This window comes from Sus scrofa, chromosome 12 (assembly GCF_054392235.1).
Source record: "Sus scrofa isolate SSC_HxYL_T2T_F1_AM1 chromosome 12, Sscrofa_HxYL_maternal_Yorkshire_Landrace_v2.0, whole genome shotgun sequence".
NCBI lineage: Eukaryota > Metazoa > Chordata > Mammalia > Artiodactyla > Suidae > Sus > Sus scrofa.
In genome coordinates this window covers 65925065-65949999 of record NC_139394.1, presented here as the reverse complement: position 1 = coordinate 65949999, position 24935 = coordinate 65925065, and the positions used below count along the sequence as shown (strand labels likewise).

General features: G+C 66.2%; 1 protein-coding gene across 7 annotated transcripts in view; it reads left to right on the top strand.

The window, feature by feature from the left end:
- Positions 1–24935, top strand: part of MYO15A (myosin XVA) — a 50403-nt gene that overhangs the window by 12545 nt on the left and 12923 nt on the right. For 2 of the 7 annotated variants that reach the window (XM_084986323.1, XM_084986319.1), the window contains exons 1-48: positions 93–484; positions 690–793; positions 889–952; positions 1836–1949; positions 2389–2550; positions 3942–4055; positions 4614–4672; positions 4748–4871; positions 5638–5733; positions 6116–6247; positions 7022–7147; positions 7694–7771; positions 8299–8447; positions 8558–8603; positions 8754–8878; positions 9359–9476; positions 9754–9929; positions 10420–10504; positions 11158–11211; positions 11318–11399; positions 11473–11603; positions 12024–12119; positions 12968–13203; positions 14301–14482; positions 14725–14797; positions 14994–15185; positions 15680–15840; positions 15935–16029; positions 16427–16547; positions 16759–16826; positions 16898–16975; positions 17093–17273; positions 17361–17493; positions 17784–17889; positions 17997–18069; positions 19068–19195; positions 19318–19377; positions 19990–20065; positions 20316–20431; positions 20518–20636; positions 21633–21774; positions 22159–22270; positions 22355–22429; positions 22756–22934; positions 23325–23440; positions 23641–23713; positions 24382–24454; positions 24682–24755. In XM_084986323.1, coding sequence (XP_084842449.1) covers positions 2452–2550; positions 3942–4055; positions 4614–4672; positions 4748–4871; positions 5638–5733; positions 6116–6247; positions 7022–7147; positions 7694–7771; positions 8299–8447; positions 8558–8603; positions 8754–8878; positions 9359–9476; positions 9754–9929; positions 10420–10504; positions 11158–11211; positions 11318–11399; positions 11473–11603; positions 12024–12119; positions 12968–13203; positions 14301–14482; positions 14725–14797; positions 14994–15185; positions 15680–15840; positions 15935–16029; positions 16427–16547; positions 16759–16826; positions 16898–16975; positions 17093–17273; positions 17361–17493; positions 17784–17889; positions 17997–18069; positions 19068–19195; positions 19318–19377; positions 19990–20065; positions 20316–20431; positions 20518–20636; positions 21633–21774; positions 22159–22270; positions 22355–22429; positions 22756–22934; positions 23325–23440; positions 23641–23713; positions 24382–24454; positions 24682–24755 — 4932 coding nt within the window. In that variant the 5' untranslated portion in view covers positions 93–484; positions 690–793; positions 889–952; positions 1836–1949; positions 2389–2451. Of the gene's footprint in view, positions 1–92; positions 485–689; positions 794–888; positions 953–1835; positions 1950–2228; positions 2551–3941; positions 4056–4613; positions 4673–4747; positions 4872–5637; positions 5734–6115; positions 6248–7021; positions 7148–7693; positions 7772–8298; positions 8448–8557; positions 8604–8753; positions 8879–9358; positions 9477–9753; positions 9930–10419; positions 10505–11157; positions 11212–11317; positions 11400–11472; positions 11604–12023; positions 12120–12967; positions 13204–14300; positions 14483–14724; positions 14798–14993; positions 15186–15679; positions 15841–15934; positions 16030–16426; positions 16548–16758; positions 16827–16897; positions 16976–17092; positions 17274–17360; positions 17494–17783; positions 17890–17996; positions 18070–19067; positions 19196–19317; positions 19378–19989; positions 20066–20315; positions 20432–20517; positions 20637–21632; positions 21775–22158; positions 22271–22354; positions 22430–22755; positions 22935–23324; positions 23441–23640; positions 23714–24381; positions 24455–24681; positions 24756–24935 lie in introns of those variants that run through there. The other 5 variants (XM_084986320.1, XM_084986325.1, XM_084986322.1 and 2 more) reach the window with 5 other exon arrangements.

Sequence of the window (24935 nt, the reverse complement as noted above, 5' to 3'; positions counted from 1 at the left end):
AGGCATGGCAGCACAGAACGAGGAGAGAGCTTGGCTTGGAGCCCGGGGCTGCGGAGGGAGAGCCCGGGGCCCCAGAGGCAGGCGTGCCTGGGGGTCAAGGGCATGGTTGGGACTGCGCACTGGGCAGAGCGGACCCAAGAAGGAGATGAGGCCCTGGAGCCCGAGTCGGGTGGGAGCCATGGGGGGCAGAGACCTGACGAGGGTGGCAGAGGAGCCCAGGGAGCAAGAAGGGGGCAGGAAGAGGACCCCCCCAGGCCCTTAGGCAGGTGGACCCAATAGACCCCATACCTGGGGCCATACTGCGGCCCAGGGCCTTGCCCTCAGCCGGCGTCTCTCCTGTCCACCGTGGGCCAGAGGGCTCAGCTGGTCCCTCTGTGGGTTGGGGCCCCTGGTGTCCTGCGGGGAGAGCTGTCCGGTCCTGCGGGTGACTGTTCTGTTCTGGCTTTTCTCTGCTCCTCCGTTCTGGCGGCTCCTGAAGATAAAGGTACTGAGAGCGCGTGTGTGGGTGTGCATGTGTGTGCGGTGCAGGAGGAGCAGCATGAGGGGGGCATTGGGGATGGGGAGGCCCTGAGGTTCTGAGGGAGCCAGCCTTCCGCACCAAGGGGAAGCCTCAGGGTGGCTGGGGGATGGGGGGGTCCCCCCCTGCTGCCGTGATCCCCACCGTCCCTGCATCTCCTTCTGGGGCCCAGATCCTGGAGGCCACACCTCTCCTGGAGTCGTTCGGCAATGCCAAAACCGTTAGGAACGACAACTCCAGCCGCTTTGGGAAGTTTGTGGAGATCTTTCTGGAAGGGTGAGTGACCATGGTGGAGCCCCCAAGGGCCCTGGGTGCCCTCCGTTCCCCGGGCGCAGCCCCTGCCCCGCTGAGTGCTCTCTCCACTCCCGCAGGGGCGCGATCTCTGGTGCCATAACCTCCCAGTACCTGCTGGAGAAATCCAGGATCGTGTTTCAGGTGGGCAGGCCCCCAGGTCCCCGAGTGTGGAGATGGGGTCGGTGGCGGCGGGGGTGTACACACCCTCCGAGTCTGCCGCCTGGCTGAATCCTCAGACAGTTCACGAGCATCGTGTGTGAGCTTGTGGCCCAGTCTCCTTCCCCTCCCCTCAGCGCCCGCAGCGGGTCCTTGTCCCTGAAGCACAGCAGGTGCGATCGTGCCCCAGGGCCTTTGCACGACTGTTCCTTCTGCCTGGAGCTCTCCTCCCCAGACACCCATGTGGCCAAACCCCTCGCCTCCTCTGAGTCTCCCCCGAAATGTCACCCGCTTGGGAAGCTGTCCTCCCCCCCAGAACTGCCGCCCCACCGCTGCTGTCTTTCCCACCAGCGCGCCTTTCAGCACCAGTGATTTGCTGGGGGTCTGTCTCCCAGCTGGCAGGTGGGCTCCACGAGGCCTCGGGCTTCTGTCTGGTTGTTCCCACTGTGCCCAAGGGCCTAGCCCAGGGCCTGGTGCGGTCTGTGCCCCCACCCAGGCTGGCCCTACGCTGCACATCTGGTCCCTGGACATGTGTGTGTGGGTGTGTGCAGCCGATATGCATGCGAGGCAGTCACCTTTCTCTTATTTCTCTAAACAAAACTAAGTCCTGCCTGGAGCCCTCCCCACTGTCACGCCAGGGCTCCACCCCACCCCGCCCCATCCGATCCCATCCCACTGCACCAGGGCTCCCCCCACCCCACCCCCCGCCGTGCCAGGGCCAGGCTGGAGCTCTCTTATCCCAGAGACGCCGGCTCAACTGAGGCCTGTGTGTGGACGTATTTATATCGTGGGCACACCTGGGCTTGTATGTGTGTCTGGGGCCACCGAGGTGGGCAGCTCCCCTCTGCACCCACCCCCAACTCCACAGGCCAAAAACGAGAGGAACTACCACATCTTCTACGAGCTGCTGGCGGGGCTGCCCGCCCAGCTTCGGCAGGCCTTCAGCCTGCAGGAGGCCGAGACCTACTACTACCTGAACCAGGTGAGTGCTGGCAGGTGTCTGAGGGCCCTGGCCTGTCCCTTGCTGTGCCGTGCCAGGTAGGCCGAGGGAGCCAGGTTGTGGCCTCCCCCTGGCCAGCGACGGTATGGAGATTTGGGAGCGTGAGTTTCATCATGGCAGAGGGCACAGATGTCTCTGGCGTCTGAAGCCAGGCTGTTGGGGGTGGGGGCCATCTGGTTCTTTGTTTTCCTGGAGCCCAGAGCAGAGCTAAGCAGCCTGGAGCTACTGCACTCCCCCCCCCCACCCCCGTGCCTTGGTTTCATTATCTGTCAAACGGGGGCCTTGCAGTCCTGCTCTGCTGGGATGTGCGAAGCCTTCGGCTCCGGGCCTGGCGTGGGGCACCCGATCGCAGCCGCCCAGCGCTCAGGAGTGGAATAGGAGCTGAGAGCAGGGTCCCCGACCCCTCCCTGCCCTGGCCCAGGGGGGGAACTGTGAGATCCCGGGCAAGAGCGACGCGGACGACTTCCGCCGGCTGCGGGCTGCCATGGAGGTGCTGGGCTTCGGCGCCGAGGACCAGGACAGCATCTTCCGCATCCTGGCCTCCATCCTGCACCTGGGCAATGTCTACTTTGAGAAGTACGAGGTGAGAGGAGGCCCCGGCCCGCACGGCCCGGCTCCCTGGGGACGCAGGTGTCTTTCCCGCGGGGCTGGAGCACCACCAGGTCACAAGCAAAAGCACGGATCATTTGTGTTTATGCAGCTTCAGGGGCTTCGTCTTTTTCGTACGTTACGGAAACCAGCTCTTCGTCTCTGATGGCCATTGCCAATACATCTTCTGAGTTATTTACATTTTGAATTTGTTTACAGGTTTTTTGGTGTTCAGGGTTTTGGGGGGGGGGTGCCACACAGATTTTAAAAATTATTTTCAGGAGTTCTCCTTGTGGCTCAGCGGGTTACAAACCTGGCTAGTATCCATGAAGACTCGGGTTTGATCCCTGGCCTCTCTCGGAGGGACAGTGCTGGATCCTTAACTCACTGAGCCCCCGGGGAACACCTGCTAATGTTTTTTTAAAAACTCATCAACATTTTCTAGGAGTTCCTGTCATGGTCAGCTGTAATGAACCCAACTAGTATCCATGAGGATGCGGGTTCGATCCCTGGCCTTGCTCAGTGGGTCAAGGATCTGGTGTTGCCGTGAGCTGTGATGTAGGTTGCAGACACGGCTTGGGTCCTGCGTGGCTGTGACTGTGGTGTAGGCCGGAAGCTGTAGATCCAATTTGACTCCTAACCTGGGAACTTACATATGCCGCAGGTGCGGCCCTAAAAAGCAAAAATAATAATAAAGAAATAAGAACAGAAACATTTTTAAGTTTCTGGTTCATCAGGAAGTTATTCTAGCAAAGTAAAAGGTAGGAATCCTGTTTTTCTTTTTTCTTGAAAAGGTCATTCATTCTCTCAGCATGAGAAATACAAGTTTACCGCATCCTAAATTCCTGTGTGATTGTCTAATTCCAGACTTTTTTTTTTTTTTTTTCCCAGCGCCTACAGCATGTGAAAGCTCCTGGGCCAGGGATTGAACCTGCACCACAGCAGCCACACAAGCCACCGCAGTGACTGACCATGCTGGATCCTTAACCTGGTGTGCCACAAGGGAACACCCAGATTTTTTTTTTTTTTTGGTCTTATTAGGGCTGCACCCACAGCGTATGGAAGTTCCCAGGCTAGGGGTCCAATCAGAGCCATAGCCGCCCGCCTACGCCAGAGCCACAGCAGCCTGGGATCTGAGCTGCGTCTGTGACCTACACCACAGTTCGTGGCAACGCCGGATCCTTAACCCACTGAGCAAGGCCAGGGATCGAACCCGCCACCTCATGGTTCCTAGTCGGATTCGTTAACCACTGCGCCACGACGGGAACCCCCCCCCCCACTCTTCTATTTCAGAGTTTCCCTGACTCTTCTAGCTTGTTGATTTTTAACGCGAGTGTTACAGTCAGCCTACCTAGCTCGTAACACAGAGCTGTCGCCGTTTTGCAGACGGATGCGCAGGAGGTGGCCTCGGTGGTGAGCGCGCGGGAGATCCAGGCTGTGGCCGAGCTGCTTCAGGTGTCCCCCGAGGGCCTGCAGAAGGCCATCACCTTCAAAGTGACCGTGAGTCCCTGGGTGCCGGGTTCTGGCCAAGCCTCCTGCCAGCCCCCGGCCCCGGAAGCGCTGCCGTGTGCCTCTTCCTGTGTGGCCCTCCCTCCCCCACCCCCTTTCTGTCCCTCTCCTGCTCGGGCACAGAGGCGGGTGACCTCAGACCCCACGGGCGCGAGGTGCCCAGTCTCCAGCCTCCGCCCAGGTGGTCCCGCTGCCTGGAAAGCTCTTCCTTTTTTCATACCTGCTTGTCCTTCAAGAGCCAGCACAGGCGTCCTCTGCTCCAGGGAGGCGTCCCCGACCCCCGGCTGGGCCAGCACCTCCGGCAGCCCCCGCCCTTTCTCCTGTCCCAAGGCTGCTCTCACTGTGCCATGTCTGCGTGTGGCTCTGTCCCCCGCCACCAGCAAGCCGGGCAGGAGGGGTGACGAGGGTGTCCTGTTCTGCCCCAGGCTGACCCTGTGCCTGAGACCAGTCTCCCCAGCTCCCCTCCCCATACCCCCGCCCGCCGGCCCTCTGGGGACTTCCTAGAGGTGGGGGCCCTCCTGCTGTCACTCAGGGCCCCCGTCCCCCCAGGAGACGATGCGGGAGAAGATCTTCACCCCCCTGACCGTGGAGAGCGCCGTGGACGCAAGGTGAGGCCGCCGCCCGCTCGAGTCCCCGCCCCCCGCCCCCCGCACCGTGCCCACCCCGACACCGTCTCTGCCCAGGGATGCCATCGCCAAGGTCTTGTATGCGCTGCTGTTCGGCTGGCTCATCGCCAGGGTCAACGCGCTGGTGTCGCCACAGCAGGATGCGCTGTCCATCGCTGTCCTGGACATCTACGGCTTCGAGGTGGGGCTCGGGGCTCCCTCGGCGTCACCTCCCTTGTCTCCTGGCATCCCCTCTGCTCGCCCACAAGCGCCCACGGGGCCCCCAGGTGCCAGGCCGTGTGGGCAACATCAGGGACTCCAGAAAGGACCAGGCCCTGCCCTTGGGGAGCTTCCCAGAGGGACTGGGAGGGGTGGGGACGGATATTGACAAACGCACGTGGTCAGAGCTGACGGGCAGCCTGGCACTGGGTGAGCCCAGACAAGACTCCTAGCTGGGCAGGGAAAGGGAAGGCTTTCTGGACGGGGGGAGACGTCCTGAGCCTCCTCCCTAAGCGCTGGTGATGGCATCGGGGCCATGTGGGGCACGGGGGTGCTGGGAGCCATTGGCAGGGTCGGGGTGGTGCGCGGTGTGGAAACGAAGAGAAATGGGCAACCTCAGAGCAGCAGTGGGGGCTGAGGCTGCCAGCTGCTGTTCTAAGCGCTCTGCTTACTCATTCACTTAACCCTGCAACTGCCGCCCCCACTGTGCTCATCCCCATTTTGCAGATGGGGAAAGTGAGGCTCAGAGGGGTTGCCACGGCCACAGAGTTTGAGAGTGGCAGAGCGGCACTGGAGCCCAGGCAGTGGCCTTCAGCCGCTCCCTATGCCGCTCGCATTGGGACCGGGACCCTCAGGCTCTCGCCCGCCCGTGCGCAGCAGGGGCGCCGGCTGACGCTGCAGGGGGCAGGGAGGGCCCTGGGCCGGCACAGGTGGGCTGCCAGCCCAGCCTCGCCACCCACTCCCGGCAGGACCTGAGCTTCAACAGCTTCGAGCAGCTGTGCATCAACTACGCAAACGAGACCCTGCAGTATCTCTTCAACAAGATTGTGCTGCAGGAGGAGCAGGTGAGAGGCCGCCGCCCGCTCAGCCCGGCTCCCGTCCTGGGAAGCAGATGGGTTGTGCTGGTTCTTTAAGGGCAAGTCAGAGGTGGTCCACTGACCCAGTGGCAGGAGAGGCCTTCTGGGCTGCGGACCAGCACCTGTGACGCCCTGTGTTCTGGAAAAGCCCTCATGAGGCGGGGGGATCCTTCTCCCCTCTGCAGGGCTGTGCCGGGGTGGGGGGCAGGGCCCACAGAGGGCTCCTGGTGCCCTGCTGGGGTGTGAGCTCCCTGTGCTGGGAGCGTGCACGCAGCGGTGCCCCGAGCAGGCCCCTGGGGAGGGAGTCAGCCTGGGGGACGGGGCGGGAGGGGCCGGGCAGGGCGAGGAGGCCGAGGCCGGCTGCCCGCAGGAGGAGTACATCCGCGAACAGATCGACTGGCGGGAGATGGCCTTCGCCGACAACCAGCCCTGCATCAACCTCATCTCGCTGAAGCCCTACGGCGTCCTGCGTATCCTTGACGACCAGTGCTGCTTCCCCCAGGTGAGCCTGGTCCAGCTGAGCAGCATCCCTGCACCTCGCGTCCTCCTCAGGGCCAAGGCCGGCCTTCCTCTCCGCCCTGGCCCGGGGCTGGGGCTCAGGACACCCACCTGGGGTGATCAGGGCTGGATCAGGGCTCCCGAGGAGGGGCTGCACCCGCCCGGGAAGTCCCAGAAGGCTTCCTGGAAGAGGTGACCTTGGGGTTGGACCTCAGGTTCTGCCTGGAAAACACAGGGGTGGGATGGGTGCTCCGGGCTGTGGGACTTGAGAGGGTCTAAACAGCTGGTGGAGGGAGTTCCAGTCGTGGCTCAGTGGTTAACGAATCTGACGAGGAACCATGAGGTGGCGGGTTCAATCCGTGGCCTTGCTCAGTGGGTTAAGGATCCAGCGTTGCCGTGAGCTGTGGGGTAGGTCACCCACCTGGCTTGGATCCCGCATTGCTCTGGCCCTGGCATAGGCTGGTGGCTACAGCTCCAATTACACCCCTAGCCTGGGAACCTCCATATGCCGCGGGAAGCGGCCCTAGAAAAAGGCAAAAAATAAAATAAATTTAAAAAAATAAACAGCTGGCGGGGGAGGCAGCTGGGAGCTGGTCAGGCAGCCCACCTGCAGGGGTGCCCTTGGGCCGTCCCAGCCTGAGCAGTGGGCAGCCAGGGGAAGCTGGCACTTGTTCCTTCTCCACCGTGCTCCCTGGGGATCGGAAGGGCCGGAGGATTTGTCACTGGGCAGGGACGGTGCCCAGGCCCCTGCCCACCCACCGGCCCCGCCTGCCCCCAGGCCACAGACCACACGTTTCTGCAGAAGTGCCATTACCACCACGGCGCCAACCCGCTCTACTCCAAACCCAAGATGCCGCTGCCCGAGTTCACCATCAAGCACTACGCGGGCAAAGTCACCTACCAGGTGAGGCCCAGGGCAGCCCCTGCTGCGGGACGCACGCGCCCTTCCTGGTCCAGGCCCTGTGTGCGCCTCGGCCGCCTCTCCGGGAAAGGGGCGTGCGCGTGCGAAGGCCAGGCTGGGCGCATTTGATGGCGCCTGGCTCCCATCCGTCGCGACATCACTGTGGCCGTTGCCACCACTGTCACCTCAGGCACATTCCTGCCCTCAGGGGGGTCTCAGGCTGGGATTCTGAGCCTCCGTCCCCATCTGAGCCTCGTTTTCCTCGTCTGTGGAATGAGCGGGACGGAGTCCCCGTGCTCTCCGGAGGATGGGGTCCGAGGAGGGGATCCGCCACATGAAGCGGTGGCTAGTGCCCCCCCAGGAGCGAGAGGATGGGGGAGGAGGGAGGAACCGCAGTGGGGGAGGGTCCAGCCCCTCCCAGGACAGATGGGACCCAGAGCCTCTGCCCCACCGCAAAGAGGAGGGCGGGGAGCAGGCACGCGCCCCTGCCCCCCGCGCCCGGTCTGTCTCCCGGCCGGCCTGAGCCGCCCCGCCCCTCCTCCTCTGCAGGTGCACAAATTCCTGGACAAGAACCACGACCAGGTGCGCCAGGATGTGCTGGACCTGTTCGTACGCAGCCGGACTCGGGTGAGCAAGCCTCCCCTCGCCTCTCTGGATGCCCCCCAGGCCCTCTCCCACTCCTGGGGGCGGGAGGTACCGTGGCCGCGCTGCCTCCGACTCGCCCCAGCCCATCCCCCCCGAGCGGTTCTCCACCCTCCCCGGGGCCTCCACGTCCCCCTCTGCGCAACGGGCCACCTCCCCCTGCCCAGCTCGATGCCCGAGGCTAAGCCAGGTGCGTAACAGGCCCCCTGGGGCCAGGCACCGAGTCAGCCTGAAGGAAAGCAGCCCAGCCGTGGGCGGGCCTCCTGGAAAGTGCTGAGCTCCCCGACCTGAGGGGCGTGCCAGCCAGGAGCACACACGCGGGGCCCGCAGAGAGGGCGGGGTCCGGTGGGCCACTCCGCTGCCCCCTCTGGTCCAGAGACTGACCGCTTCCATTCCTTCCCTTTTCCCCCATCCGGCTCGCTCCTCGTTTCTGTCTCTGGGCCCCCCGCCCTCCCGTCTCCTGTGTCTGGACGCGTTGCCCGCTGCCCCGGCCTGCTGCTGCCCCTGCCCAGGTGGTGGCACACCTCTTCTCCAGCCACGCCCTGCAGGCCGCCCCTCAGCGCCTGGGCAAGAGCAGCTCTGTCACCCGGCTCTACAAGGCACACACCGTGGCCGCCAAGTTCCAGCAGTCGCTCCTGGATCTGGTGGAGAAGATGGAGAGGTGGGCATGGCAGCGCGTGGGCCCCGTCTCCGCTCGGGCCCCCCTCGGGCCCTCAGCGGCAAGCGCCCGCTTCTCTGGGGCCTCACACTGCCCTCCTCTCCGCGGACCAGGTGCAACCCCTTGTTTGTGAGGTGCCTGAAGCCCAACCACAAGAAGGTACGTGACGGCTCAGGTCCCTAGAAGCAGCGCATTCTCTCCCCGTGTGCTGTGTGACCTTGGGCGAGTGGCTTTGCCTCTCTGGACCCCCATCGGCCCTGCCCACTGTTGGGGCCCGTGGGCAGGCTCCCTCTCTGGGCCCGCCCCCAGGAGCCGGGCCTCTTCGAGCCAGACGTGGTGATGGCACAGCTACGCTATTCGGGGGTGCTGGACACCGTGCGCATCCGCAAGGAGGGCTTTCCGGTGCGGCTGCCCTTCCAGGCGTTCATCGACAGGTACCTCTGGGGTCCCTGAGCTCCGCAGACCCTTGCCCACCCCCACGATGCCAGGAAGACACGACCCAGGCGAACGGGGCTTGCCATGCACAGTGGCTGAGGTTGTGCGCTACACTCGACCACCACGTGCTGGCCGTGGGACGGCAGATGTGTCCACTGCTATGCACAGTAGATATTGTACATAAAATTGTTCCTAGTTTTATTATTCGGGTGTTGATTCCAAAGTAATTTCAGTGGTCATCATGGGAGGCCTCCAGCAGGTGGCGGTAAAGCGTCATGTTTTACTGAAACCATGTATTTTGCGTTTTCTGGCCCCAGAGGTTGGGCTTGAGCATAGTGGCCTTTTCTGTTTAGAAGACACAGAGCAGAGACACTGCTAGGACCCGGGCCCCCTGGAGACGGGGGTTGAGGGGGTGACCCCAAGGTCTTGCGGGCAACTGAGTGGGCCCCCTAGCCCCCCACTGGGTTTGGGCCCTGCAGGTACCGCTGTCTGGTGGCTCTCCAGCACAACCTGCCGGCCAGCGGGGACACGTGTGTGTCGGTGCTGAACCGTCTGTGCACAGTCGTGCCAAGTATGTACCGCGTCGGTGTCAGCAAGGTGAGTCCCGCCCACGCTGGCCCTGGACCCCCGGCGGAAGGCTCCTGTCCCAGAGGCCACCCATGGAGCTGGAAAATGGGCACTGACCCCACCTCCAGACCTTTGCCCAGGCTGTTCCCACTGCCCTGTTCACCGTCAGGCCTCCCACCTCTGCAAAACCAGCCCTCCTCCACCAGCTCCAGGGGCTGCCGTGTCCTGGCTCCGGGGACGGCGGAGAGGGAGGGGCCCGGGTCAGTCACCTGCCTTCCCGGCCTCGGCCCTTGCCTCCTGTCCTCAGCTCTTCCTTAAGGAACACCTCCACCAGCTGCTGGAGAGCATGCGGGGGTATGTCCTGGACCTGGCGGCCCTCACGCTGCAGCGCTGCCTCCGCGGCTTCTTCGTGCAGCGGCGTTTCCGCTCCCTGCGCCGCAAGATCATCCTGCTGCAAAGCCGGGCCCGCGGCTACCTGGCCAGGTGTGGCCTGGAGAGGGCAGGACTCCTTGGAGTCCCACGGCTAGGTTCAGGGGAGGCCAGGCCTGAACTTGGGTAGGGAGCTCCCTGTGCCTAGGGGCATGCAAGCTGAGAGCGGGGGTGGGGGGCCTCTGCAGGAAGGAAGATCCGATTCTGTGTTTTGGACGTCCTCCGCTCCCCTCCTTGGCGCTTGCGACGGGTGGCAGGGAGACCCTCCAGCCAAAGGGGCCCCACCCTGCATCTGCCATACCTACAACCTGATGGACGGTACGCGGTCCAGGCGGTTTCATCCCAGCCCTGCCACTCAGTTTGCTGTGTGACCTTGGCCCAGTCACTGCCCTCTCTGAGCTCGTTTCCTTTAGCGCGAGGGGCCCCAGAGTGAGGTGTGGGTACCGACACCCAGCAAGGCAGGTGTGGGCGTCTCTGTCCCTTGGTCTCCCATGACCCCCTCCCCCGCAAGCCCCTGCCACCTCCCTCCTTCCTCCCCACCCAGGCAGCGGTATCAGCAGATGAGGCGGCGTCTGGTGAAGTTCCGGGCCCTGGTGCACGCGTACTCGAGCCACCGGCGTCACCTGAAGGTGCAGGCCCGCCCCAGCCCTTCTCCCGGGAGCCAGGCCTGCCCCGTCTGGGTCCAGGGGCACCAGGGGTGGGGAGGGGCACTTAGCCCTCAGGAGGAGACTGTTGGCCTTGGGTTCGAGTCCCTGCTGGCCACTCCCCAGCTGTGTGAGCTTGGCCCTCTGTAGCGTAAAGGGTGAACGCGAGGCCCCACGGGAAGGGCGTGGGTTCGCAGCAGGGGCTTCAGTAACTGGGCCCGAGTAGGACTAGGGGGCCTGAGCAGCCCGGGTACGGTTTTGCTCTCCCCTTGGTGCCCGTCGTGGCCCGTTGTCACATAACTGGCCACCAGAAAGAAAGCCATAACCCGGAGCCTGGAGGAGCTGCGGACCTTTTTGGAGGTTTTGTGGGGCCACAGAAGGGGCCGTCAGGAAGCTCGCTGCTACGCCCCCAGGGTCACCCCTCCGCCCTTTGCCTCCTGCTGTCTTCCCCCCGCCCCTATTTCTCTGGCCGCCCCTCTGGCTCCCCGACCTGTGAGGTGGGGCGGTCACCTCCAGGCCACAGGCCAGCTGCCCCTGGCTCCTCCCGCCGCCGTGCTCGGCAAGGCCCGTCCCACCTGGGGCTGCCGTCGCCTCTGCCCGCCGCGCCCCACCCGCCTTGACCGTCTGCCTCCCCGCAGCTGAGAGCTGAGCGGAGGCTCCGGGTGGAGGAGGCGCGGCTACGGGAGCAGGAGGTGGGTGCGGGGGTCTGGGTGGCCGCAAGGGACGGCAGGGGTGGGGGGGAGGCCAGCAGGTGGGGCTATGGCAGGCCCGCCTGCTCACCGCATGCTGTCCCCCCAGGAGCTGAGCAAGCGGCAGGTGGTGGCCGTGGGGCACCTGGAGGTCCCTGCAGAGCTGGCTGGGCTCCTGCGAGCAGTAGCAGGTGCGCGAGCCTGGACGGGGAGGTGCGGGCAGGGGGGCGGGGCCAGGCCCCTCATGGCCTCCTCCACCCACAGGCCTCAGGACGGCCCAGGTGCCCCGGGTGGCCCCCGTGCGGACTCCCCGGCTTCAGGCTGAGCCCCGGGTCACGCTGCCCTTGGATATCAACAGCTACCCCATGGCCAACTTCGTCCGGTGCCACTTCAAGGTAAGGTCTGCATGGGCCCCGGGACCCTGGCCGGTGGGCACTGACCAGTGAGAGTGGCCACTGTCCTGGGCTTGGAGTGGGCCCTGGCCATGCCTCGTGGCATCAGCTGCGAGCTCTTTGTTGCTGGATCATGAGGTGCTGGGGGCTCCAGGGGCCTGCGTGGCGGGGGAGGCCCTGGTGCCTTGGAAGTGGCTGTTTGCGGTTCGGGCTGGAGACAGCCCAGCTGTTCCCAGCATCCTTCCTGCTCTGACTTCCTGCCTCCAGACCTGGCTGCTGTCTGCCTCTCTCCGAGCCTGTTTCCCCGTCTTCGTGTTGGGGGCCTTGTTTCCCGGACTCTTGTGCCCACCTGACCCAGAGTGGTGGGTCCAGAGGGCCCCTCAGGCCTGGCTCTGTCCCCATATACCCGCCTTGTGCCCCCAGGAACCTGCCTTTGGGATGCTCGCAGCGCCCCTGAGGGCGCCTCTCACGCGGCTGCCAGCGGAGTACCACGCAGAGGCCGTGGGCATCTTCAAGCTGGTATGACCGCCCAGCCTGCCTTCCCCCCAGTTCACAGCCCCTGGCCCTGCAGCCAGACGACGAGCCCGCCCAGCCCACACCTGCCCAGCCCTGGCCTCTGGACCCTCCACCAGCCCCAGTCATGAGCCAGCCTCTTCCTTGGACGAGAGTCTTCCGTGGGGCCTGGGGACGGGGGCCTCTCTTCTCCCGGCCACCTTCCTGGCATAAAGGCTGCCTCTGAGCCTCCCTGGAGCTTCAAGGGCACCTAGGGGAGAGCCAGGCCCTCCCCTGCAGGACGTCCCCGCCTGAAAGGGGAGGCCGAGCGGACCTGACTAGTGACTCCCACAAGGACAGAGGGAGGCACTGAAGTTGGGGAGTCCAGGCAGGGCCCCTAAGCCCGCCCTGAGAGGGGTCAGGAGGGCTTCCCGCAGGAGAGGGCATTTGAGCTGGAGGGGAAGGGGGTGTCCGGGGCTCCAGAGAGAAGAGGTGGTCAGAACAGAGGCCCGGGAGGCTCAGGAGAGCAAGGGCCAGAGCACCACGGCAGACCCAGGGCTCGGGTTTCATCCAGGGGCCAGGGGGCCAAGGAAGCTGCTCCCTGTGCAGGGAGTGGCCGGATGTGCATGTTCGAAAGAGCCTCTGGGCCAGGATGGAGCCGGAGGCCGGGGGCCTGCTGGAGGCCAGGGGTCCGGAGTGGCTGTGTGGGAGCCATAGAGGGTCTATGAAGGGACAGCAGACTTTTCCCAGAGGCCCTGGCTATTAGATCGTAACACGGGGGCTTTTATACAGGCAGGGGGACGTGGGAAGGAAGTGGGTGGGGACCTGGCGGGAACGGCCCTCCCAGAGGCCCAGCAGAGTCCCTCTGCGGCCAGATCCTGCGCTTCATGGGCGACCCGCAGCTGCACGGGGCCCGGGACCACACCTTCGGCAGCTACATTGTTCAGAAAGGGCTGGCGACACCCGAGCTGCGGGACGAGATCCTGGCACAGCTGGCCAACCAGGTGTGGCGCAACCCCAGCGCCCACAATGCCGAGCGGGGCTGGCTCCTGCTGGCCGCCTGTCTCGGCAGCTTCGCCCCTTCCTCGCGCCTCAGCAAGTACCTGCTCAAGTGAGTGGGACCCGGTGGGCTGGGCGGACTCTGTGCTCGGAGGCCCCAGGGCTTCACCGCGGGGGTGGGAGTCTGGCGAGCCTGGGTCAAGGGGCTGGTGAGGTGTGTAGCCGGGGACAGTCTGTGTTCAAATCCCAGCTCAACCTCCTGGGAGCTGTGTGACTTGGGCAAGTTCTGTAGCCTTTCTGAACCCGTTTCCTCACCCCTCAAACGGGGTCGTCAGGCTGTATGAGGGTTCATGTGCTAACACGTGTGACGTGCTGAGAACAGCAGACGGGTGGCCGGCGCTCTGGCAAGCGTAGCCACCATCTCCGTCCTGTTACCGTAAGATGACGATGGCGGTGAACGTGGGGTCACCTGCGGCGAGACAAGGGTGATTTGCAAGGGGAGGCGCTCAGACAGGCCTTGGGTGCGAATCCTAGCTCAGCCGCTGTGTGGCCTGGGGCAGGTGCCTGCCCCTCTCTGAGCCTCTTTCCTGACCTGCACGTCAGGGATGGTAATAGGACTCACCTCACGGGGAGGCTGTGAGCTCCCCACAGGCCGCGTGCAGCAGGTGCAGCTCCTTGGCAGTCCTGTGAGTCTGCCAGTGGGGGGAACACTCCCTGACTGTGGGCGACCCTCCCATAGCTGCTGGGGGTCTGCTGCCCTGGCCGGGCCCCCAGCAGCTGGGAGGGGGCAGGGAGCCAGGCTGGCTGGTCATGGGTCAGGATGAACCCTCATAGCCATCTCTGTGGGGCCGAGAAGTTGGAGGCAGCTCAGAGAGGACCAGTGCCCCCCCAGGGTTGCCTGGTGACAGGACAGGGGCACGGTGCCCCCGGGCCAGGCCTTTGCCCACACCTGCTGCAGGCTGCACCCTGGCTGTGAGGTTCTGCTCCAAGAAGCATTAGTGGGCCAGCCTGGACCCTCTGCTGGCCCGAGACCCTCTGGGCTGCCCGGACCCTCCCAGCTTGGCCCTGGAGCTCCAGGCTGCTGATTGTTTTCAGCCCAACCTCAGAGCTCCCGCTGGGCTGGCCTGGGCCTCCCGGACTAGCCTAGGTCTCCCCCACGCTGGCCAGCCTCAGCCCCCCTTCATCCTGGCGCCAATCCCTCCCCGCCAGGTTCGTGTCTGACCACGGGCAGAACGGTTTCCAGGCCGTGTGTCAACATCGCCTCATGCAGGCCATGGGCCAGGCCCGACAGCAGGGCTCCGCGGCCGCCCGCACCTTCCCTCCGACCCAGCTGGAGTGGACAGCAGCCCGGGAGCGGGCCGGGATGGCGCTGGATGTGGGCTGCTTCAACGGTGAGCTGCCCTCTCCCGGCCTCGGGCTGCTGGAGTCGGCAGGTTCCAGTAGCCGGGGACTAGGAGAAGTGGGGCAGGGGGCGTTCTGAAGCTGGGGAGGGCCTGCTGGGGGTCGCCCTGCGAGCTTGGCGTGTGGCTGTGGGAGCTGGACCTGGGGGGGAGCAGTCAGTGTCCAAGTTCAGGGTCCAGGCCGAGAGTGGGGGGGACGCTCCAGCCTGAGCCCCGCCCCTGCCGCCGCCCAGGTGACCAGTTTTCCTGCCCGGTGCACCCTTGGAGCACGGGGGAGGAGGTGGCTGCGGACATTCTGAAGCACAGGTTGGCTCCTGGAGTGCCCTGCCCGGCGCGCCCCTGTCCACCCGGAGGAGGGAGGGAGGGGCGGGAGGCCGGGTCCCCCAGCGCCCGCATGGTCCACGCCGCTCATGCGTGGTGTCTGGCTCCCATCCCAGGGTCGCCCCAGGCGGTCTCTCTTGGCTCTGTGCCTCATTCCCACCCCTCCACGTGCTGTCCCCAGGGGGCTGGCCGACGGCTGGCGGGGCTGGACAGTGGCCCTGAAGAACGGGGTCCAGTGGGCAGAGCTGGCCGGCCACGACTACGTGCTGGACCTGGTGTCGGACCTCGAGCTGCTCCGGGACTTCCCGCGACAGAAGGCCTACTTCATCGTGGGCACAGAGGGGCCGGTGGCCGGCAGGGCAGGCCCCAGAGCGTAGGTGCCGCCCGGCCTGAGGCAGAGGCCCCTCCCGGCCCGAGGCCCATCCCACGTGCTGGGGGGCTGCACGCTAAACTTACGCTTCCGGTTCTCATGGACGGGCTCCCCGAAGGATCCTGCCTTTATTTTTTTAATTTTTTTTGTCTTTTTGCTATTTCTTGGGCCGCTCCCGCGGCATATGGAGGTTCCCAGGCTAGGGGTCCAGTCAGAGCTGTAGCCCCCACTGGCCTACGCCAGAGCCACAGCAACGCGGGATCCGAGCCGCGTCTGCAACCTACACCACAGCTCACGGCAACGCCGGATCGTCAACCCACTGAGCAAGGCCAGGGACCGAACCCGCAACCTCATGGTTCCTAGTGGGATTCGTTAACCACTGCGCCACGATGGGAACTCCGGATCCTGCCTTTAAAGGGAGAGGGCGCCACCTCCAGGCTTCTGGGAGGGCCGTGGGTCTCTGGGGGTCAACCGCTCGGCGCTCTCTGCCCCCACAGGGTATTTGGGAACAGCTGGGACTCAGACGAGGACACACCCGCTCGGCCCCAGCCCCAAGGTCACGTGCCCGTCGTGCCTGACTCTGACGGCTACTGCAGCCACGATGAGGACGGTACAGATGGGGAGGCAGAGGCCCAGAGAGGGACAGCGACACGCCAAGGTCAACCGCAGTGGCCGCTGTCTGGTGGGAGGGGGCCTGGGGGTGGTGGTCAGCGGGAGGAAAGGACTTGAGCTCTGTGTCCCTGCCTGTCCAGACTTGGGCAGCCTTGGAGAGCTGGCTGGGCCCCGCCAGGGACTGGACTGCTACCTGGACAGCCTCTTTGACCCCGTGCTGTCCTGCGGAGACGCGGTAGGGGTACATCGGGGCATGTGCATGCTGGGCCACACGCGGGGGTGGGGGGACACAGGAGCCACTCACAGCCAGGTGGCATGTCCCATCTGGGTCACCCTTGCTCACTCCGGAAACTCCTGGGAGCAACTCCCCAGGTGTGACACGCAGTCCTGAGGGGGGCACGGCCCCCGTGAGCTTCTGTTTACACCTCTGGGGGGCGGGGGCTGAGGCTCGTGAGGGTGCAGGGGACAACTGGGTGCCATGTGGCAGAGTCAGGGCACTCATCAGACGCTGGCCCGTGGGAGGCCCCGGGACGGGGGCAGTGGCGGTGTCAGGTGCCCGTTGCCTTGGAGCCTGGGGAGCTTGGGAGTACAGCCTTGAGGAGGTCACTCACTTGAGCCACCTGCTGCCCCAGGACCTGGAGAAGCCAATAGCCATTGCCTGCCGCATGAAAGGGGGAGGCCAGCCGGGCAGAGGTGGCGGAAACAGCGCCGAAGGTGCCCCCGGGAGACGTCCAGAGCCAGAGCCAAAGCCAAGTCAGTGGCGGCCCTGGTCGGGTCCGGGGTTGGGCAAGGTGGGGTCCCATGGTTCTCGGGGCTCCTTTGGACCTAGGACAGAGCAGCTGCAGGTGTGGGGGGGTGGCGCCGGTGGGGACACGGTAGGGTGTCCTCACCCCCATCTCCTGCGCCTGTGGATCGGCGCCTCCTGACGTGCCCCCCCCCCGCCTCCCCGCCTCCCCTGCTCCAGTTCCAGGCCTGGATGCCTCCACGTTGGCTCTGCAGCAAGCCTTCATCCACAAGCAGGCGATGCTGCTGGTGAGTCTGGACGGGCCGCGGCAGGGGAGCCTGGGCAGGCCTGCCTGGTCACTGCCACCACCTCTCCCCAGGCCCGCGAGATGACCCTGCAGGCCATGGCGCTCCAGCAGCAGCCCCTGAGTCCCGCCCCCAGGCCCCTGCCCCCAGAGGTGAGCCAGCCCCCAGGGCACCCCTGTGCCTCTCCGAGCCCCTCCTGACGACACAGTGTCCCTGAGAGCAGCCTGACGGGTCCTGGGAAGCCCGCCTCACACCCCTGCTCTCCACAGAAACCCCTAGCGCCAGAGGCTCTGCCGAAGTTCGTAGGCAGCGGACCCCCGGCCAAGCCCGTGCTCCTGCGCTGCGCTCCAAAGCCCTTGGCCCCTGCCCCTCCGGCCAAGGCCCTGAGGCCCCCGACCAAGCCCGTGGCTGCCCCCGTTCTAGCGCAGGGCTGGGCTTCTCCAGAAACCAGTGAGTGCCCCATCCCAGCCGGGGGCTTCCCAGGCCAGGACTGGGAGTGTGGTCTCACCCTGGCCCCCGCCCGCCCGCCTGCCACAGCCTCGCGCTGCCCGGAGCCGGCCCGGTCCTCCACGCTCAACTCGGAGCGCTTCCCGCAGCCCACGCAGCAGATCAAAGACATCGTCAGGCAGTACCAGCAGCCGCCCCGGGGAGCCCGGCCCGAGGCCCTCAGGTCAGCCGCCCTGCACACGCGGCCTCCTGGCGGGCCTGCGCACCCCGGTGTGCCGTCTGCTGGCCTGGCGGATGCCCGCCCCCAGCCCCCTTTAGGGAGGGAGTCTGTGCACACAGCTGGTCCAGAGGAGCCTTCGGGCACAGGGGGACCCAGACCGCCCTCTGAGTGGTGCTGTGACCCCGCGCCCGCGTCTGCTCCTCTCTGGGCTCTCGCGATGGGGGTGGAGGAGGAAGTTCCCTGTGGTGGGCGTCTGTGCTTGGGAAGAGGAGACTCAGTGTCCAGCCCACCAGGAAGGACGGCGGGAGAGTGTTCGTGAAGCGGCCCGACCCCCACGAGGAGGCCCTGATGATACTGCAGGGTCAGATGAGTCACCCGGCAGCAGCGCCTGGCACGCAGGTGAGGGGCGGGGTCTGGCTGGGCCAGGGCGGGACAGAAGCAAAGCGGGGGCCCCGGGGAGCCTCAGGAGCCAGCGGCCCCTGAGCACTCTCTTTGGGGCGGGACAGGTCCCCAGAGAGGCCGTGGCCCTGGTGAAGCCAGTGACCAGCACGGTGAGGCCGTCCATGGGGCCCACGCCAGGTGAGGGCCAGGTGGGGGCGGGGACGGGAGGGCAGGTGTGCACGTGTCCGAGCACGCGTGTGTGAGCGCAGCTGACTCTCGGTCTGTGTGAGGGTGGCGTGTGTGTGGCCACATCTCTGGGGTCTCGTGGACCTCTGCGTAGATCTTTGCATGATTGTATCAGCACTGATTTCGGGCCAGGCCCAGCCTGGCTTCACCACACCCTCCTAAGACCCTTCAACGCAGCATCATTTGTGCCTATAGACATTACAGATGGGAAGACAGGCACAGAGAGGTGAAGTGACTTACCCAAGATCACACAGCTCAAGAGCACTGGACCAGGGAAACAAGCCCAGGCCTTCTGGCCTCACGCTTGGAGCCCCAGCCTCTACGTTCCCCACCCCCCAGAGGGAGCCCCAGTGATCTTAACAGATAAATAGCTCACGTGATGCCCTGCCGCAAGGCTCTAGGGGCTCCTGGCACAAACTCCGGGCTCCCTACTGTGGCCCCCGTGACATGGCCTGATCCGTCCACGTCCCCAGCCTTGTCTCCTCCTGTGTCCCCCCCCCAACTCTGCTCCTCGCCTGCCCAGAGCCCAAGCTCACGCCTGCCTCAGGGCCTTTGCCTTGGCTGTTCCCTCTGCCTAGAATGCTCTTCCTGTAAGATCTTTCTCATCATTCACGTCGCAAATGTCACCTCCACAGAGAGGTCTGCCCGCCACCCAGACTGAAGCCCCCGAGACGTTCCTAAGTCACCCAGTTTTCTTTACCGCAGCCCCCAGCACTGAGAGCTCCGTCTTCTCTGAACTGCCTGTTCCTCCCACACCTGCCAGGGTCTCTGCTCTGGGCGGCGCCTTGTCTCCCCAGCCCCGGGCTCGGGCTGCGCACGCGAGGCTCGGGGTGGGATGAAGGGCTGGGCTGTGTGAGTGTGCACGTGTGCCCGCGTGAGCAGGTGTGTCTACACCAGGGGTGAGGAGGCCCGCTCCCCCAGCCTGCTCCCGCCTCCACCTGCGTCCCTAGCGCTGCCCTCACGGTCGCTGGAGCCGGAGCTGGCCGAGGACCCCGTGCAGACCCAGCTGCACCGCCTGCTTAACCCCGACTTCTACGGCTACCAGGACGCCCCCTGGCGGATCTTCCTGCGGAAGGAGGTGCGGGGGGCGGGGGCAGAGGGCCCCAGGGGGCCGGGCAGGGCTGAGCCAGGGTCGGGGTGAGGGGGGCTGTGGGTGGGGCGGCGCCTCCAGAAGGCCCTGGCTGAGCTCTGCCCCCACAGGTGTTCTACCCCAAGGACAGCTACAGCCACCCTGTGCAGCTGGACCTCCTGTTCCGCCAGGTGAGGGTCTCAGGCCGTGGGCGCAGAGGCCGTCCAGCTGCAGCTCCTGCACTGCACCCTCGGGTCGGGGACCTCGACCACATGAGGAGGGGGGCTGTTCTGCTGTGGCCTCACCGAGGACAGGGTCGGGGGGCCATAGCAGGTCTGAGCTGGACAAGGCCCAGGGGTTCACCCTGAGCCCCATCTAATAGAGAGGAAACCCAGGCCGGGGAGGGCGGAGGTGAGGAGGCAGAGGGCCCTTGTGAGGGAGGCCTGATTTGCACCCATGACTCACCCTGCACGGAGGGGCCCCCGGAGGAGTTCCCGCCGCGGCACCGCGGTAGCGAATCTGACGAGTATTCCTGCGGCTGTGAGTTCCATCCCTGGCCTCGCGCAGGGGCTTAAGGATCTGGTGTTGCCATGAGCTGTGGTGTGGGTCACAGATGCGGCTCAGATCCCACATTGCTGTGGCTGTGGTGCAGGCCGGCAGCTGGAGCCCGGAATTGAGCCCTAGCCTATGCCGCGGGTGCAAAGACAAAAAGAGCCAACCCCGTTCCCGGTCCCCCTGGAACAGTCCAGCCTGGGCTCCCAGTGGGGGTGTCCCCGGCTGCCCACAGCGCACTCGCCCCGCAGGTCCTGCATGACACGCTCTCCGAGGCCTGCCTGCGCATCTCCGAGGAGGAGAGGCTCCAGATGAAAGCCCTGTTTGGTACCACGGGGTTGGGGGGCGGGGAGGGAGGGGCAGCCAGCCGGGGCCCCCGGCCTGCCCTCGGCCTCTGCGATGGGCTCTGTCTGACGGGCTGTGACTCCCGCCAGCCTGTGTTTGGACGTCGGTCTCCCAGCATTGGGCACGGGGGACAGGACGGTGCAATGGCTCTGTGTGGAGGGTCGCCTCCCTCCCTGCAGTGCGGGAGGGCAGGGGGCCGGGAGAGGGTCCTGACCCGACCTGCGTGCCTTAGCCCAGAACCAGCTGGACACACAGCGGCCCCTGGTGACGGAGAGCGTGAAGCGGGCCGTGGTCAGCACCGCACGCGACAGCTGGGAGGTCTACTTCTCCCGCCTCTTCCCGGCCACGGTGCGGGCCCCTCCCGCCCCCTGCCCACCCGGGGCTCGAGGGGTGGGGCTGGGGGGGGCCTCACCTGCCCCTTTTCCCCTCCCCAGGGCAGCGTGGGCACCGGGGTGCAGATCCTGGCTGTGTCCCACACGGGTATCAAGCTTCTCCGGATGGCCAAGGGCAGCCGCGAGGCCGGCGGGCAGCTGCGGGTCCTTCGCTCCTACAGGTGCGTGGCAGCGGGCGGGAACGGGGCGGCCGGACGCTGGGCTCGGCTGGGCGCCAGGCTTTCCTCGCCGACTCTTTTCACAGCCGATGACTGAGCCCAGTCGGCCCTCGTACCCGCAGGCCCCACGCCCACGGGATCTCCCCACCCTGGATGGAAGATGTTCAGAAAAACATTCCAGAAAGTTCCAAAAAGCAAAACTTGAATTTGCCCCTCACTGGCAATTAGTCGCACAGCGTCCACGTTGGTTTTGTAACTATTCACGTCGCGTTTACGTTGGATTAGATATAAATCATCCAGAGATTTCAAGCATGCGGGGCATGCGTGGAGCACATATGCAGATACCAGGCCTTTTACTCAAGGGACTCGAGCCCCGTGGACTCTGATGCCCTCTAAGGGCCACGGAAACAGTCCCTGCGGCTACAGAGGCACGCCTGCACCTGCCAAGCCCTCTCACCAAGCCCGCCTTAGAGATGGGGGGACAAGCTCAGAGAGAGACCTTACCTGTCTGGGGTCACACAGCCAGGAGGCGGAGCGCCTGGAGCCCCCTCCCCCTCCCCCACTCCGGGGGCCCTGCCCCCACCAGGCTCCCTGAGCCGCGGGGTCGACTGCTGGGGCAGCCAAGTTCAGCTGCAGTTCAGAATCGGGGTGGGGGGGGATGTCTCAGCTGAGACCTTCCTGAGTTCCCAGACCCCTCCCTGCCAGCGGCTCATGTGTCCTAGGTAAAGAGCAGGGCACAGGGCCTTGCCTGCCGGCCAGGTGAGACCTCCTTCTTGCTTTGAAAGATGGAGCGTTTGCTCAGTGGGTGAGAGGTGTGTGTCGGTGGAACCTGGGAGGTCCATCAACAGTCGTAAAAATAAATCGAAGGCCGAGTCGGGGGGCGGGGGGCCCGTCGTGGGCTCCCAGGGGGCCGCAGGCCGGCGGGGAGGGGCCCGCTGGGCGGCGGAGGGCCACCCCGGCCGCTGGGTCCTGCCCTCATGCCCCCTGGCCATCCCCCAGCTTCGCGGACATCCTGTTTGTGGCCATTCCCTCCCAGAACATGCTGGAGTTCAACCTGGCCAGCGAGAAGCTCATCCTCTTCTCCGCCCGAGCTCACCAGGTCAAGACGCTGGTGGACGACTTCATCCTGGAGCTGAAGAAGGTCAGGGCCCGCCCACGGAGGCCCACAGCAGGGCTCCCGCACCCGCACCCGGCATGTGCCGGCCAGGCCCGCCTGGGGGGCGCGAGGCCCGTGTGTGGCAGTGGTTGGGCCCAGGCTGTGCCGCCTCGCCCCCCACTCCTGCAGGATCCTCCACGGAGGCCTCTGGGCACCTCCTGCAGGGGCCACGCTGCCCACCGCAGTGGCCGTCCGGCCCCACGCTCCCCCAGGCCCAGCACCCGGCCCCTGTGCGGAGGCTTTGGTGGCCGGTGGAGGGGCCAGGCCTGTGCTCTGCTGTCCCCTCACACTGTCCCCCTCCTGGGGCGGGCAGCCCTGGCTCTGGCGGGGGATGGGCCGGCAGCCCTCAGCCGGCCTCTGCTGACCCAGGACTCGGACTTCGTGGTGGCTGTGAGGAACTTCCTGCCCGAGGACCCGGCACTGCTGTCTTTCCACAAGGGTGACATCATCCACCTGCAGCCCCTAGAGCCCCCCCGAGCGGGTCAGTGCCCCGGGGAGGGGTGGGCCCGGCGGGGGAGGTGGGGCAGGGGCCTCCCGGCGGGGCTGACACGAGCCCCCCCCGCAGGCTACAGCGCCGGCTGCGTGGTGGGCAAGAAGGTCGTGTACCTGGAGGAGCTGCGGCGCCGAGGCCCTGACTTCGGTGGGCACCCCGGGACCCTCATCCAGCTGCCAGAGTGGGGACCCCACACGGAGCAGCTCCAGTGCCAGGAAGGGTCCGGCCTGGCTGCAGCCCAGCCCCCTGCCTGCATATCGGGCTGCAGGGTTTCTCTGGACAGCAGGGTCCCCCTGTTTGTGGCCCAAAGGTCCCCACGTGTGGCGCCCTTCTCAGCGCCGCCTCCCCGCCCTGAGCCCGTGTCCTCTTCTGTAAAGGGCTCCGAGGCACGTCACCCGCACTCTTTATCCCTGAGGCCCCCTTACGCCCCCGGTGAGGCCTTCCCGCTGCCCAGAGCCCTTCCTGCCCCTTAGGTTGGAGGTTCGGGACCATCCACGGGCGCGTGGGCCGCTTCCCTTCGGAGCTGGTGCAGCCCGCAGCCGCCCCCGACTTCCTGCAGCTGCCCACTGAGCCGGGCCGGCGCCGTGCCGCTGCAGTGGCTGCCGCTGTGGCCTCAACCGCTGCTGCACGGGAGGTGGGCCGTCGGAGGGAGGTGAGAGTGCGAGGCCAGGCCGAGGGAGCAGGGTCAGCCAAGGGCATGCCACCCTGGGAGCCGGCCACCTGGTGGGGCTAGCCAGGCGTGTGACCCCGGGAATGTGAGCAGAGGTGGCTGGAGGTGTGGGCGGTGGGGGCTGTCCAGCAGAAGGGCTGTGACCAGCCAGCAGGTAAAGTCCACCTTGGCCAGGTGGGGCCAGGTGGGCGGGGCCAGCGGGGCAAGTGAGCAGACTCAGGCCTGGGCCTGGAAGCTTGCCCAGGGGTGGACGGAGGCAAAATACTGAGGGGTGAGGTCTTCTGGATCAGGCCGTTGGGGAGGCGGGTCCCACGGGGGGCCGGGGGGCAGCCTGACCCGACCCTGCGGGGTTGACCCCCCGCCGTCTTGCAGGGCCCCCCAGTCAGGGCTGGCTCCGCTGACCGTGGGGAGGACGGCCTGGCTCTCCCACCGTGCGCGATGCTCGAGTTTGCCCAGAAGTATTTCCGAGAGCCTCAGAGGAGACCCCAGTGAGTAGTGGGGACCTTCCGGGACCTCTTGCAGCGGCCGGAGCGAGCGGGGAGGCCCCCTTCTGGCGGGGAGGGGCGGGCAGTGAGAAGGGCCCGGGGGGGGGGGGGGGGGGGGCCTGCCTGCGCCCCTTCTGCTCAGGCCCCGCCCCCGTGTGGGGAGGGCTTGGAGACGAGACCGTCACAGCCCCGTCCTGTTGCAGGGACGGCCTCAGGCTCAAGTCCAAGGAGGGCCGCGAGTCGGGAACCCTGGAGGACATGCTTTGCTTCACCAAGGTGTCCAGCCCAGGCCCTTTCCCCTCTGTAAAGTGGTGGCGCAAGAGCCCCCCCAAGGCCTGAGGGCCGAGCAGCCTTGCCTTCAGGGGACCCCAGTACCCAGCACCCCGAGGGCCTCTACTCCCCCTAGAGGCAGCTTCTCCCCATTGTTGGCCAGCTGCCTTTTTGGGGTGTAGACCCTCCCGTTGTAAGACAGGAGTCACGGCAGACCCTCCTGACCCCACCCCACCCACAGACCCCGCCCCCTCACAGAGCCTGTGCCTGCTGACCCCACCCCACCTCGCAGACTCCGCCCTTCAGGGACGCCAGCTCCGCCCCCTCACCGAGGGCCTGCCCTTCCCTCCTGACCCCACCTCCCCCCCACAGACCCTGATCCTCCAACCCAGACCCTCCCCTCCCCCACAGACCCCCCCACAGACCCTGACCCTCCCCCAGGTCCTCCCCTCCCCCACAGCCCCCCCCCCCACAGACCCTGACCCTCCCCCAGACCCTACCCTCCCCCACAGACCGCCCACAGACCCTCCCCTGCCCCACAGACCCCACCCCTCACAGACCTCCCCTCCCCCTCCCCCACAGACCCTCCCCTCCCCCACAGACCCTGCCCCTCCCCCACACACCCCGCCCCCCCTCACAGAGCCTGCCCCTCCTGACCCCACCTCTCCCCCCAGACCCCCCTCCAGGACTCCCTCATTGAGCTCAGCGACAGCAGCCTGAACAAGATGGCCACGGACATGTTTCTAGGTGTGGGGGTTGGGACGGCGGCCAGGTGGGACCTTGCATGGCGACCCCTGCCCATCACCACCCCTTCCCTCAACTCAGATGTGGGGCCCCTGAAGAGAGGAGGAGCCCCCCCCCCCCCGACCTGACCCCTGGCCACAGCCTCTGGGAGGGGCCCAACCCTGGGGTCCCCGGAGGTGGGCGGGCAGCTGGGGGTCTGGTGGCCCAAGTGGGCTGGGTGTCTCCTCCAGCCGTGATGCGGTTCATGGGCGATGCCCCGCTGAAGGGCCAGAGCGAGCTGGACGTGCTCTGCACCCTCCTGAAGGTCAGTCCAGCCCCTTGCAGCTCCGCCCTGGGCCCGCTTCCCATCCGTCAGCCAGAGCCGCAGGACCTTGGGGCCAAAGAGGAGGGCGCCCCACGGGTGGGGAGGGTCTGTAAGGGCACCAGGCCTGTCTCCGAGTGCCCACCCTGTACCTCCGAGCTAGGCGGGTGACCCGTGGCCCGA